At 43.2% G+C, this 12,973-nt stretch overlaps 1 protein-coding gene across 1 annotated transcript in view; it reads left to right on the top strand.

Annotated features, from left to right (window-relative positions):
* The window catches only part of LOC130297916 (uncharacterized), a 203,106-nt gene that overhangs the window by 149,192 nt on the left and 40,941 nt on the right, over positions 1-12,973 (top strand). The window contains 3 exon segments of the mRNA XM_056550764.1: positions 871-1,702; positions 2,479-2,492; positions 7,752-7,787. Of these exon segments, the coding sequence (XP_056406739.1) occupies positions 871-1,702; positions 2,479-2,492; positions 7,752-7,787 (882 nt within the window).

Genomic DNA, 12,973 nt, shown 5'->3' with positions numbered 1-12,973 from the left:
CACAGCGAGGAGAAGATTATCATGGAGACATTACAGGAGACTATATACAGTGATCATTAACACAAGGTAGGATGATGATTGTTCCATTACATCATATTCTGGACAAGATTTAACTATGAGTATATGAAACGTTTAACTCCTTAATGACCCATTATGTTTATTTACCTTATGGGGCAGTTAAGGGTGTATGGGGTGGGCCCGGGACCTGTGCCCCCTCTGACATAGAGCAATCTCTGGTGCTGGCTATTAACCAATTAGATGCTACAGTCAAAGCTGACATCAGCATTTATACAGCCTTAGAGATAATCATTGGTGAAGCAGTGGTAAGTATTGGCTCCCCACAAAGCGAATATGGGGGGCCTATCCATCGTCATGGCAGCCCGAGGCCTTTGCTAGGACTCTGCTATTGATACAGCCTGTCTATGGTCGGCTCTAATGGGTCAATGTAGTAAATATGTACTGCACTGATCTGTATGAGCAATCCAATGACTGCTTATACAAGTCCTATAGAGGGACCAAAAAGTGTAAAAAATAAATAAATTCAAAAGATGTTTTTAAAAATGTAAATGAACCCCCTCCAATAGTATTTTGACATTATTTTGTTGTAATTGTTTTTAAAAAGTAACGCGTAACGAAAACTATGCAAATTAGATATCGCTGTGATCATATGGACCTGACATATATTTTAATGCTTGTTAATACAATGTAAGATCGGTCCCACAAAAAACAAGCTCTTAAACACAGTGTAGATGGAAAAATAAAAGAGTTATGGCTATGAGGAGAGGAGAGAAAAAGAAAACACAAACGCTTAAATGTCCTGGGATGTTAAGGAGTTAATACTAATAGTAAAATCTGTGTTATTCTCTGCAGATTCTTGTACCAGGAGATCAGAGGAGAATCTTATATCTTCAGATTATAAAGCAGATGATGATATCACACAAGATACATATGAAGAACATTCCATTATCCCAGATACACCCTCAGCCCTTCACAGCCAAGATCTGTCATCTCATCCTTATATACAGGTCCTGTCTTCTCAGTCATCACAGGATGTTCAGCAAAAAAAACGTCACAGAAGGGGTGTTGGACATCATCAAGCTCATACAGGAAAGAAAACATATTCATGCTCAGAATGTGGGAAATGTTTTACTAAGAAATCACATCTTGCTGGACATCGAAGAACTCACACAGGAGAGAAGCCATTTTCATGCTCAGAATGTGGGAAATGTTTTACTTTTAAATCAAATCTTGTTGTACATCAGAGAACTCACAAAGGAGAGAAGCCATTTTCATTTTCAGAATGTGGGAAGTGTTTTACTCGGAAACCAAATCATATTGAACATCAAAGAACTCACACAGAAGAGAAGCCATTTTCATGTTCAGAATGTGGGAAGTGTTTTACTCGGAAACCAAATCTTATTGAACATCAAAGAATTCACACAGAAGAGAAGCCATTTTCATGCTCAGAATGTGGGAAATGTTTTACTTTTAAATCAAGCCTTGTTGTACATCAAAGAACTCACACAGGAGAGAAGCCATTTTCATGTGCAGAATGTAGGAAATGTTTTACTGAGAAATCAAGTCTTGTTGTACATCAAAGAACTCACACAGGGGAGAAGCCATTTTTATGTTCAGAATGTGGGAAATGTTTTACGTTAAAATCAAGTCTTGTTAAACATCAGAGAACTCACACAGGAGAGAAGTCAATTCAGAGCAATAAATGATGCAGATAACACATCTATATATTCACCATGTACATAGGATATCTGACATTTATACATATATCATATACTGCATCTCCAAACTTGTTACCAATTGTTAATAAAAGTTTTCTTTCTTATATTATTTATTATTCTTATATTCATCTCCGCACACTGGACTTACAATAAATGTAATATTGTCCCTGAGGTTGTATATAGGGAATGTAACGCGTCAGTGTTGTCCCCGCCCCCTTCTCATTATGATTATAGAGACTTTAATTCAAGGCATCAGACAGGATCCGCGCGTCTCCCTTGAAGATCGTCTCTTCTGAACATAAGACGCTGCAGATACTTTTATTTATCACAAACCCTAGACCAGCGTTTCCCGTCTTGACGTCTATTTTCGGTCTCAGATCATAAAATCCATTTTTCTATATGAGAAGTCGTCAATATGTCAGCGTCCCCCGGGTTCAGTAAACATCGGTGTAATTCTTTTCCTTTTCTTTGTCCTCCCCGGGGTATAAAATCCCTAGAGATCTGATCACATCTGGTACAAGATCTCTTTACTTCACACTTTGCGCCATTATTACACGGATTGAAGACCCAGTTACACGCTCGTAAATTCCCATATATGTCGTGGATTGGAAGGAAAAAGGTTCTTAAATCTTATATTTACCAATAATATTTTATATTTTTACAGTCCGTCCCTATCATAGTACGGAATTGTTATTTTTCTTCTATCCGATGGTTATTTAGTAATTTTGTTATGATTCAGAAGAGACCACGTGTCCCGTATAGACGCTCACCCTGAAGACATTAGACGGCGGTTTTGTGTTTCCGGATTTACACACTTATTATAAAGCTTTTCCTTCGTCTGGATTATTAGAGCTCGTTCGCTCTTCTTTTTCTCATCCTCCCCTTTATATTCCTCCTCATGTGGATATGGAATTCTCCTCAGTCCCTCCTTCTATAGGGCCCATTTTGTGGCCCCCGCTCTCCTCCTTGGCCTCTCTAGTACTTTCCTCTTTTATACGTAGAACAAACAGGAGCAAAAATACCAATGAGGCCCAATAAGATAAAACGTGACTTTTACTGCTACATTAGAATATTACAAAAATACACAATATAGTATTTACAGTAAATGGAAATACAGATACATCAAATGTCAACAAATGTATAATAGTAGTAACAATGAATGAAATTATGCCATCAATAAAGAATCAATAGGGGGTGGGGGCAGGGGTACAGGTGACCATCCCTAATCTCCGCCCACTAGAGGCTATCCCTACCTAACCGATACTTACCCTTACCTAATATAATGTGTGGAAGGGTATAGGAAAGTTAGTATTGAGTGGTTATATGGTCTCCGAGATAACTATATGGTTCACACAAAACCGTATCACTAAATCTCTGACTCCTTCTTCCAACGTGTTTCTCTCATAATACCATTTGTGTTCATCAGGGATGGAGGAGATATACATAGAACTGTATACAATGTGAGTGGAGAACATACACAAAAAACATACAATAGACTATTATACAAAAACAAAGGAATATTGAAGATTATTAGTAAATAACCATCATGTGAATACATTTCCTGTAATTAGATACTAATGAGGACATAAGATCGGTAACAAATGATCATTGGTGAAGATTCCATCCAGTATTCATAGTATGGTCCAGTATATAAGAATTAAGAGCCAGTACAAAAAGGTAGAATATATTATTCACAAATCCTTATTAATAGAACCTTAGGATATAGAGAGAATAATACCAAGTAGTTCTCATATATCCCAAGTAGAGGAAAATTCCACAATAGGAACAATCTGCAGCAGCTATTCCTGCAATTCCTTATTATGGTTCCCACATAGTGATAGAGGCTCCGCACAAACTCACAGAAGTGATGGAGTATAGAGAGGTATATGGGAAGAAAGACGCCATTAATGAGGAGACAATATATAGAGATCCTGAAGTCACACAGGATAGTGGGAATAGATAGATGGACAAATAGTAAGAAGAAAACAACAATATCAAGGACTCAGGGGATGTTAGGGACCAAACTGCTAAATATAAGATGTACAGGAATGGTGGATGGAATAGATAGAAATGATGGGAGCCACCTGAGAAATGGGAAGGACCATAGAAAATGTCCCAAAAATACATCATGATGGACCTGAGGACACATTACACATATACAGCTCTACTGTGTACACATACAGCTCAGCTACATGCACATTACACATATATAGCTCTACTGTGTACACATACTGCTCAGCTACATGTACATTACACATATACAGCTCTACTGTGTACACATACAGCTCAGCTACATGTACATTACACATATACAGCTCTACTGTGTACACATACAGCTCAGCTACATGTACCTTACACATATATACAGCTCTACTGTGTACACATACAGCTCAGCTACATGCACATTACACATATACAGCTCTACTGTGTACACATACAGCTCAGCTACATGCACATTACACATATACAGCTCTACTGTGTACACATACAGCTCAGCTACATGTACATTACACATATACAGCTCTACTGTGTACACATACAGCTCAGCTACATGTACATTACACATATACAGCTCTACTGTGTACACATACAGCTCAGCTACATGTACATTACACATATACAGCTCTACTGTGTACACATACAGCTCAGCTACATGTACATTACACATATACAGCTCTACTGTGTACACATACAGCTCAGCTACATGTACATTACACATATACAGCTCTACTGTGTACACATACAGCTCAGCTACATGTACATTACACATATACAGCTCTACTGTGTACACATACAGCTCAGCTACATGTACATTACACATATACAGCTCTACTGTGTACACATACAGCTCAGCTACATGTACATTACACATATACAGCTCTACTGTGTACACATACAGCTCAGCTACATGTACATTACACATATACAGCTCTACTGTGTACACATACAGCTCAGCTACATGTACATTACACATATACAGCTCAACTGTGTACACATACAGCTCAGCTACATGTACATTACACATATACAGCTCAACTGTGTACACATACAGCTCAGCTACATGTACATTACACATATACAGCTCTACTGTGTACACATACAGCACAGCTACATGCACATTACACATATACAGCTCTACTGTGTACACATACAGCTCAGCTACATGCACATTACACATATACAGCTCTACTGTGTACACATACAGCTCAGCTACATGCACATTACACATATACAGCTCTACTGTGTACACATACAGCTCAGCTACATGCACATTACACATATACAGCTCTACTGTGTACACATACAGCTCAGCTACATGCACATTACACATATACAGCTCTACTGTGTACACATACAGCTCAGCTACATGCACATTACACATATACAGCTCTACTGTGTACACATACAGCTCAGCTACATGCACATTACACATATACAGCTCTACTGTGTACACATACAGCTCAGCTACATGCACATTACACATATACAGCTCTACTGTGTACACATACAGCTCAGCTACATGCACATTACACATATACAGCTCTACTGTGTACACATACAGCTCAGCTACATGCACATTACACATATACAGCTCTACTGTGTACACATACAGCCCAGCTACATGTACATTACACATATACAGCTCTACTGTGTACACATACAGCTCAGCTACATGTACATTACACATATACAGCTCTACTGTGTACACATACAGCTCAGCTACATGCACATTACACATATACAGCTTTACTGTGTACACATACAGCTCAGCTACATGCACATTACACATATACAGCTCTACTGTGTACACATACAGCTCAGCTACATGTACATTACACATATACAGCTCTACTGTGTACACATACAGCTCAGCTATATGTACATTACACATTGTGAGAAGGTGAAAGGGATCATAGTGGATGGACGCTATGTGTCACCAAGGCTCCTGTCCTTGGTGAAGTAAAGCCGAGTTTTTCTCTAGTGTCTGCTGATGCAGCTGGACACTAGGGCTGTCGTGTGGCTGGAAGGCCCATATGGGACGGCTTTACTGGAAATGACCAAGTGTAGGGTGGGGGTCATTCCCCACAATCCAGGCCAGCTTTTTCCTGGCTTTAAAAGGTAGCCTACCTCACCAGGTGAGGGGGATTGTCTTTTGGCAGCTGACACTGCATGGAGAGGCTGTGTGTGGAGCTCTGCTCTGGAGGTCAGGAAAAGTCCTTGCTGTGTGCCACACCGCACAAACCCCAGGTGTGAACAAACACCAAATAGATTGAAGGTGAACTTTGTTATGCTGTTTTCCTTTATCCTACATTAAAGACTGTGTTTGCTGTTTATTTAAGTGTCAATAAAACACTGGACTTTGATTTAAAAACGCTGTCTCCTTACCTCAATACTGCAACCGCATCTATTTGCAAGAGCGAGTCTTCACATTTGGTGGAGGATGCGGGCAATGCAGTGAGGCCAGCGTTGAAGTTGCAGTACGCTGTTGACAAGAGCCACTGATGGTGTTGCTAGGGCCAACTGCATGATAAAGACACTGCAATTTAATTCTGTGGACATTTAGAAGGCCAGAAGCGTATGTCCTGGGTGAAAGCTGCTGCTGCACTTCAGGGCCCATCCAACACCATGGAAGAGGCGATTAGACAGCTGATACAAGCACAACAGCAGTCCATGGCACTCCAGCAGGAGACCACCAGGCAACACCAGCAGACCATGGCAAAACAACAGCACACCTGCATGAGACCAACCAGCTACTGTTGCAGCAGATGATGGCGCTGCAGACCGCAGCAGCGACAAGGACCTACCCTGACGCCCGGAAGGCTGTACGGATGTCGATGCCAAAGATGACAGCGGCCAATAATGTAGAGGCTTATTTCGCGGTGTTCGAGAGAGTGGGCTGAGAGGGAGACGCTACCCCATGACCAGTGGGCTGAGGTCATCACCCCCTTCCTGACTTCTCAGTCCCAGCAGGCCTACTTTGATTTGCCAGATGACCAAGCGGCAGACTACAGCACGGTGAAGGGTGAAATACTCGCAAGACTGGGGGTTACTGTGTAGGTCTGGGCCCAGCGTGTGAGGGAGTGGGAATATAAGCTGGCTGAACGTGCCCGGCCACAATACTATGACTTGTTGCAGCAGCTCCAGAAGTGGCTACAGCCAGAGGTCCTGCTGTCCCCCTCTGCTATGCTTGACCATTTCCTGGCCGACATGTTCTATAGGGCTTTGCCCACTCCCCTCCGGAGTTGGGTTGGCCAGATATCCCCTAGCAATGCCCTGGGCATGGTGGACTTGGTGGAAAGGTATGAGGCCACCACCAGACTGTGGGAGGAGGCGGTTAAACCCCGGAGGACCCCATCCTTGCCCAAGATGTCACTAGTCCCTAGGGTTCCCCGGGAGGTATTACCTAAAAACCCTGCCCCGTTGCTGTGTTGGGGCTGTCATGAACCGGGACATGTCAAGGCCAATTGTCTTAACCTGGGAGAACCTATGGACGTGAACTTTGCCCACTGCCCCTCCATGTATGCCCAGAGACTATGTGCCGCAGGAATCCCCAAGGCAGGAGAGTCGGGACACCTGTGCAGGGTGGAGTTGGGAGGGCTTGAGGTGGAGGCACAACTGGACTCGGGCAGCATGGTGACTCTGGTGAGGTCGGAGTTGGTACCCCGCATAGACTATACAGGATGTGCATACTCGGGGACTTGAGAGACTACCCCACCGCCCTGGTGACTGTAGCACCCGCATCCGGCCAGTGGACCCATGAAATGGCTGTGGCTACAAAATTCCCTCACAAACTGATCATTGGGAGAGACTTTCCAGGTTATGTGTTTTTGTGGCCCCAGATAAAAGTCCCCCAAACCTGTGAGGCAGGTGCTGTCCCCAATAGATTGGCCTTATTCAGGGATGACCCCAGAACCTTGAGAATCTGATCCTGATGTACCCATGGTAGGGGTGACCACTCACAGAGAAGAAGACACACAAGCGTCTCCCTTGCATGTAATGGTGGGAGATGTAGAGGAGCTGCCTCCAGGGCCCGAGTTGGCAGACCTCAACGTCTCTGGGGGCAATTTTGGTACTACCCAACACCAAGACCCAACGTTGTCTTGGGCCTGGGAAAATGTCTTAGTGGTGGAAGATGCACCCCAACAACCGGGGGCCGAGACGGTATATACCCATTTTGTGGTTCACCAAGGGATGGTGTACCGGGTAAATCAGGTACAGGGTGAGAATGTGCAACACTTGGTGGTAAAACAGCTACGGACCTCGGTGTATCACCCCCAGACAGATGGCCTGGTAGAAAGGTTCAACCAAACATTAAAAAATATGTTAAAGTGAGTGGTGGCTAAAGATGGGAAGAATTGGGATCTTTTGCTGCCCTATCTCATGTTCGCAGTAAGAGAAGTGCCCCGGGCCTCTACTGGGTTCTCTCACTTTGAACTGTTATACGGGAGACATCCACGTGAACTATTAGACATAGCTAAAGAAGCATGGGAACAACAGCCTACCCCGCACAAAAGTGTAGTTGAATATGTCACTCAGTTACGGGAACGAATGGAAACAGTGTTGCCCTTAGTCAGGGTTACATATGGAGGCCGCTCAGCGAGCTCAGAGCAGGGTTTATAATCATCAGGCTAGGGTATGGAATTTTAACCCAGGAGATCGGATTCTGGTTCTCGTACCAACGGTTGATAGTAAGTTCCTGGCTAGGTGGCAGGGTCCCTACGAGGTGGTTGAAAAGGTAGGGGAAGTAACCTACAAGGTACACCAGCATGGATGAAGAAAGCCAGAGCAGGTATACCATGTAAATCTCCTAAAACCTTGAAAAAATAGGGAGACTGGTGAGAATGACAGCCGCCGGCCAGACTTATTAGGGGTAGAGGTTCCTGTTCCTGTCCCTCAGTCTTGTGCAAGGGAAGCGGCGGCCACAGTAAAGATGGCTGACAGCCTTTCCACTGCACAAACTCTGGAGGTCATGGAGTTCGTCAGTAGGAACACCGATGTGTTCTCAGATCTCCCGGGATGTACTTGTGTCATCGCCATGACATTGTCACTGAACCTCAGGTGAAAATACGGTTGAAACCATACCGGGTACCTGAGGCGCGGTGACAAGCCATCGCGGAGGAAGTACAACAAATGTTGAAGTTGGACGTTATTGAGGAATCGAAAAGTGAGTGGGTTAGCCCGATAGTCTTAATACCCAAACCAGACGGTACGTTATGGTTCTGTAACGATTTCCGGAAACTGAAGGAGGTTTCCAAGTTTGATTCGTATCCCATGCCCAGAGTGGATGAGCTTATTGAGAAGCTGGGACAAGCCCGGTCGTTTTCTGTTTTGGACCTCACAAAAGGGTACTGGCAGGTACCCTTGATGGAGGCTGCCAAGGAGAAAACCACATTTGTTACACCAGAGGGCCTGTTCCAATACAAGGTGTTACCCTTTGGTCTACATGGTGCTCCCCCTACGTTCCAAAGGTTAATGGACATTGTGCTCCGACCACATCGTCGGTATGCTTCAGCCTACCTGGACGATATTGTCATTTACAGAGCAGATTGGGAAAGTCATCTTCCAAAAGTGCAGGCCGTGGTAGACTCCCTCAGGAAAGCTGGGTTAACAGCTAACCCAAAAAAAATTGCCATTGGTCTGGAAGAGACCAAATACCTGGGGTACATCATTGGGCGTGGGGTTGTTAAACCTCAGGTAAACAAAGTGGAGGCCATACGGAATTGGCCACGTCCTGTCACTACCCGACAAGTGAGGCCGTTTCTGGGGATGGTGGGATATTATGAGGTTCATCCCCATTTCGCTATAGTTGCTGCGCCCTTAACGGACCTCTTGAAAGGACGCAAGTCGGTAATGGTGAGGTGGAATGAACAAGCAGAGCAGGCTTTCTCCGCTTTAAAGCCGGCCCTATGCGGGTCTCCGGTTCTAGTGACTTCCGACTTCAAAAAGGAGTTTATAGTGCAGTCCGAGGCCTCTGACGTAGGTCTCTGTGCTGTACTCTCACATGAAGTCAATGGGAAGAACATCTCGTTGTCTTCCTCAGTCGCAAACTTGCCCCGGCCGAGACCAGGTATAGTATAGTGGAGAGTACCTGGCCATTAAGTGTCTGGCCACAAAATTTTAAATTCACAGTTGAGCACAGGACTCGGTTGCTTGGCAATGCCGATACCATGTCCCGGGTACACTGTTACATGAGTGTTCACCCCCTCAGGCTTGAACAAAGGGGGGGGGGGGGGGGTATGTGAGAAGGTGAAAGGGATGGTGATTGATGGACGCTATGTGCCACCAGGGTTCCTGGCCTTGGTGAAGTAAAGCCACATTATTTATCTAGTGTCTACTGCGGTGCAGCAAGTCGATAGTTCTGTAGTGTGGCTGGAAGTGTGGCCAACCTGGGACGGCTTTACTGGGAATGAGTAGGGTGGGGGTCATTCCCCACAATCCTGGCTTTAAAGGGGCGGGGGATTGTCCAGTTCGGCAGCTGACAGAGCAAGGACAGGCTGTGTGAGGAGCTCTGCTCTGGAGTCCAGGAAAAGCCTTGGAAAAGCTAATGTACATGTACCTGAGCTGTATGTATACACAGTAGAGCTGTATATGTGTAATGTACATGTAGCTGAGCTGTATGTGTACACAGTAGAGCTGTATATGTGTAATGTACATGTAGCTGAGCTGTATGTGTACACAGTAGAGCTGTATATGTGTAATGTACATGTAGCTGAGCTGTATGTGTACACAGTAGAGCTGTATATGTGTAATGTACATGTAGCTGAGCTGTATGTGTACACAGTAGAGCTGTATATGTGTAATGTACATGTAGCTGAGCTGTATGTGTACACAGTAGAGCTGTATATGTGTAATGTACATGTAGCTGAGCTGTATGTGTACACAGTAGAGCTGTGTATGTGTAATGTACATGTAGTTGAGCTGTATGTGTACACAGTAGTGCTGTATATGTGTAATGTACATGTAGCTGAGCTGTATGTGTACACAGTAGAGCTGTATATGTGTAATGTTATGTACATGTAGCTGAGCTGTATGTGTACACAGTAGAGCTGTATATGTGTAATGTACATGTAGCTGAGCTGTATGTGTACACAGTAGAGCTGTATATGTGTAATGTTATGTACATGTAGCTGAGCTGTATGTGTACACAGTAGAGCTGTATATGTGCAATGTGCATGTAGCTGAGCTGTATGTGTACACAGTAGAGCTGTATATGTGTAATGTGCATTAGGCTGAGCTGTATGTGTACAGTATAGCTGTATATGTGTAATGTACATGTAGCTGAGCTGTATTTGTACACAGTAGAGCTGTATATGTGTAATGTACATGTAGCTGAGCTGTATGTGTACACAGTAGAGCTGTATATGTGTAATGTACATGTAGCTGAGCTGTATGTGTACACAGTAGAGCTGTATATGTGTAATGTAGCTGAGCTGTATGTGTACACAGTAGAGCTGTATATGTGTAATGTACATGTAGCTGAGCTGTATGTGTACACAGTAGAGCTGTATATGTGTAATGTACATGTAGCTGAGCTGTATGTGTACACAGTAGAGCTGTATATGTGTAATGTGCATGTAGCTGAGCTGTATGTGGACACTGTAGAGCTGTATATGTGTAATGTACATGTAGCTGAGCTGTATGTGTACACAGTAGAGCTGTATATGTGTAATGTACATGTAGCTGAGCTGTATGTGTACACAGTAGAGCTGTATATGTGTAATGTACATGTAGCTGAGCTGTATGTGTACACAGTAGAGCTGTATATGTGTAATGTAGCTGAGCTGTATGTGTACACAGTAGAGCTGTATATGTGTAATGTACATGTAGCTGAGCTGTATGTGTACACAGTAGAGCTGTATATGTGTAATGTACATGTAGCTGAGCTGTATGTGTACACAGTAGAGCTGTATATATGCGTAATGTGCATGTAGCTGAGCTGTATGTGTACACTGTAGAGCTGTATATGTGTAATGTACATGTAGCTGAGCTGTATGTGTACACAGTAGAGCTGTATACGTGTAATGTGCATGTAGCTGAGCTGTATGTGTACACAGTAGAGCTGTATATGTGTAATGTACATGTAGCTGAGCTGTATGTGTACACAGTAGAGCTGTATATGTGTAATGTAGCTGAGCTGTATGTGTACACAGTAGAGCTGTATATGTGTAATGTACATGTAGCTGAGCTGTATGTGTACACAGTAGAGCTGTATATGTGTAATGTACATGTAGCTGAGCTGTATGTGTACACAGTAGTGCTGTATATGTGTAATGTGCATGTAGCTGAGCTGTATGTGTACACAGTAGAGCTGTATATGTGTAATGTGCATGTAGCTGAGCTGTATTTGTACACAGTAGAGCTGTATATGTGTAATGTACATGTAGCAGAGCTGTATGTGTACACAGTAGTGCTGTATATGTGTAATGTACATATAGCTGAGCTGTATGTGTACACAGTAGAGCTGTATATGTGTAATGTGCATGTAGCTGAGCTGTATGTGTACACAGTAGAGCTGTATATGTGTAATGTACATGTAGCTGAGCTGTATGTGTACACAGTAGAGCTGTATATGTGTAATGTACATGTAGCTGAGCTGTATGTGTACACAGTAGAGCTGTATATGTGTAATGTACATGTAGCTGAGCTGTATGTGTACACAGTAGAGCTGTATATGTGTAATGTGCATGTAGCTGAGCTGTATGTGTACACAGTAGAGCTGTATATGTGTAATGTACATGTAGCTGAGCTGTATGTGTACACAGTAGAGCTGTATATGTGTAATGTACATGTAGCTGAGCTGTATGTGTACACAGTAGAGCTGTATATGTGTAATGTACATGTAGCTGAGCTGTATGTGTACACAGTAGAGCTGTATATGTGTAATGTACATGTAGCTGAGCTGTATGTGTACACAGTAGTGCTGTATATGTGTAATGTTATGTACATGTAGCTGAGCTGTATGTGTACACAGTAGAGCTGTATATGTGTAATGTACATGTAGCTGAGCTGTCCAGCGGGTGAAATTGAAAGTATTGAACACGTCACCATTTTCCTCTAAATATATATATGTTACTATTGAAGTGAAACTTTCAGCAGATGTTGGTAATAATTTAAGTGATTTATAAATAATAAATAATATCAGAAATGATGTGTAATATATGTGAAATGATACAGGGATAAGTATTGAAGACTTCCGGATATTTCTGTAATCCTTTGTACAGACCCTTTGTTGGTGA

The sequence above is a fragment of the Hyla sarda genome (assembly GCF_029499605.1).
Source record: "Hyla sarda isolate aHylSar1 chromosome 1 unlocalized genomic scaffold, aHylSar1.hap1 SUPER_1_unloc_1, whole genome shotgun sequence".
Classification (NCBI taxonomy): domain Eukaryota; kingdom Metazoa; phylum Chordata; class Amphibia; order Anura; family Hylidae; genus Hyla; species Hyla sarda.
Note: the sequence above shows the minus strand (reverse complement) of the source record. Positions and strands in the feature narration are given on the sequence as shown.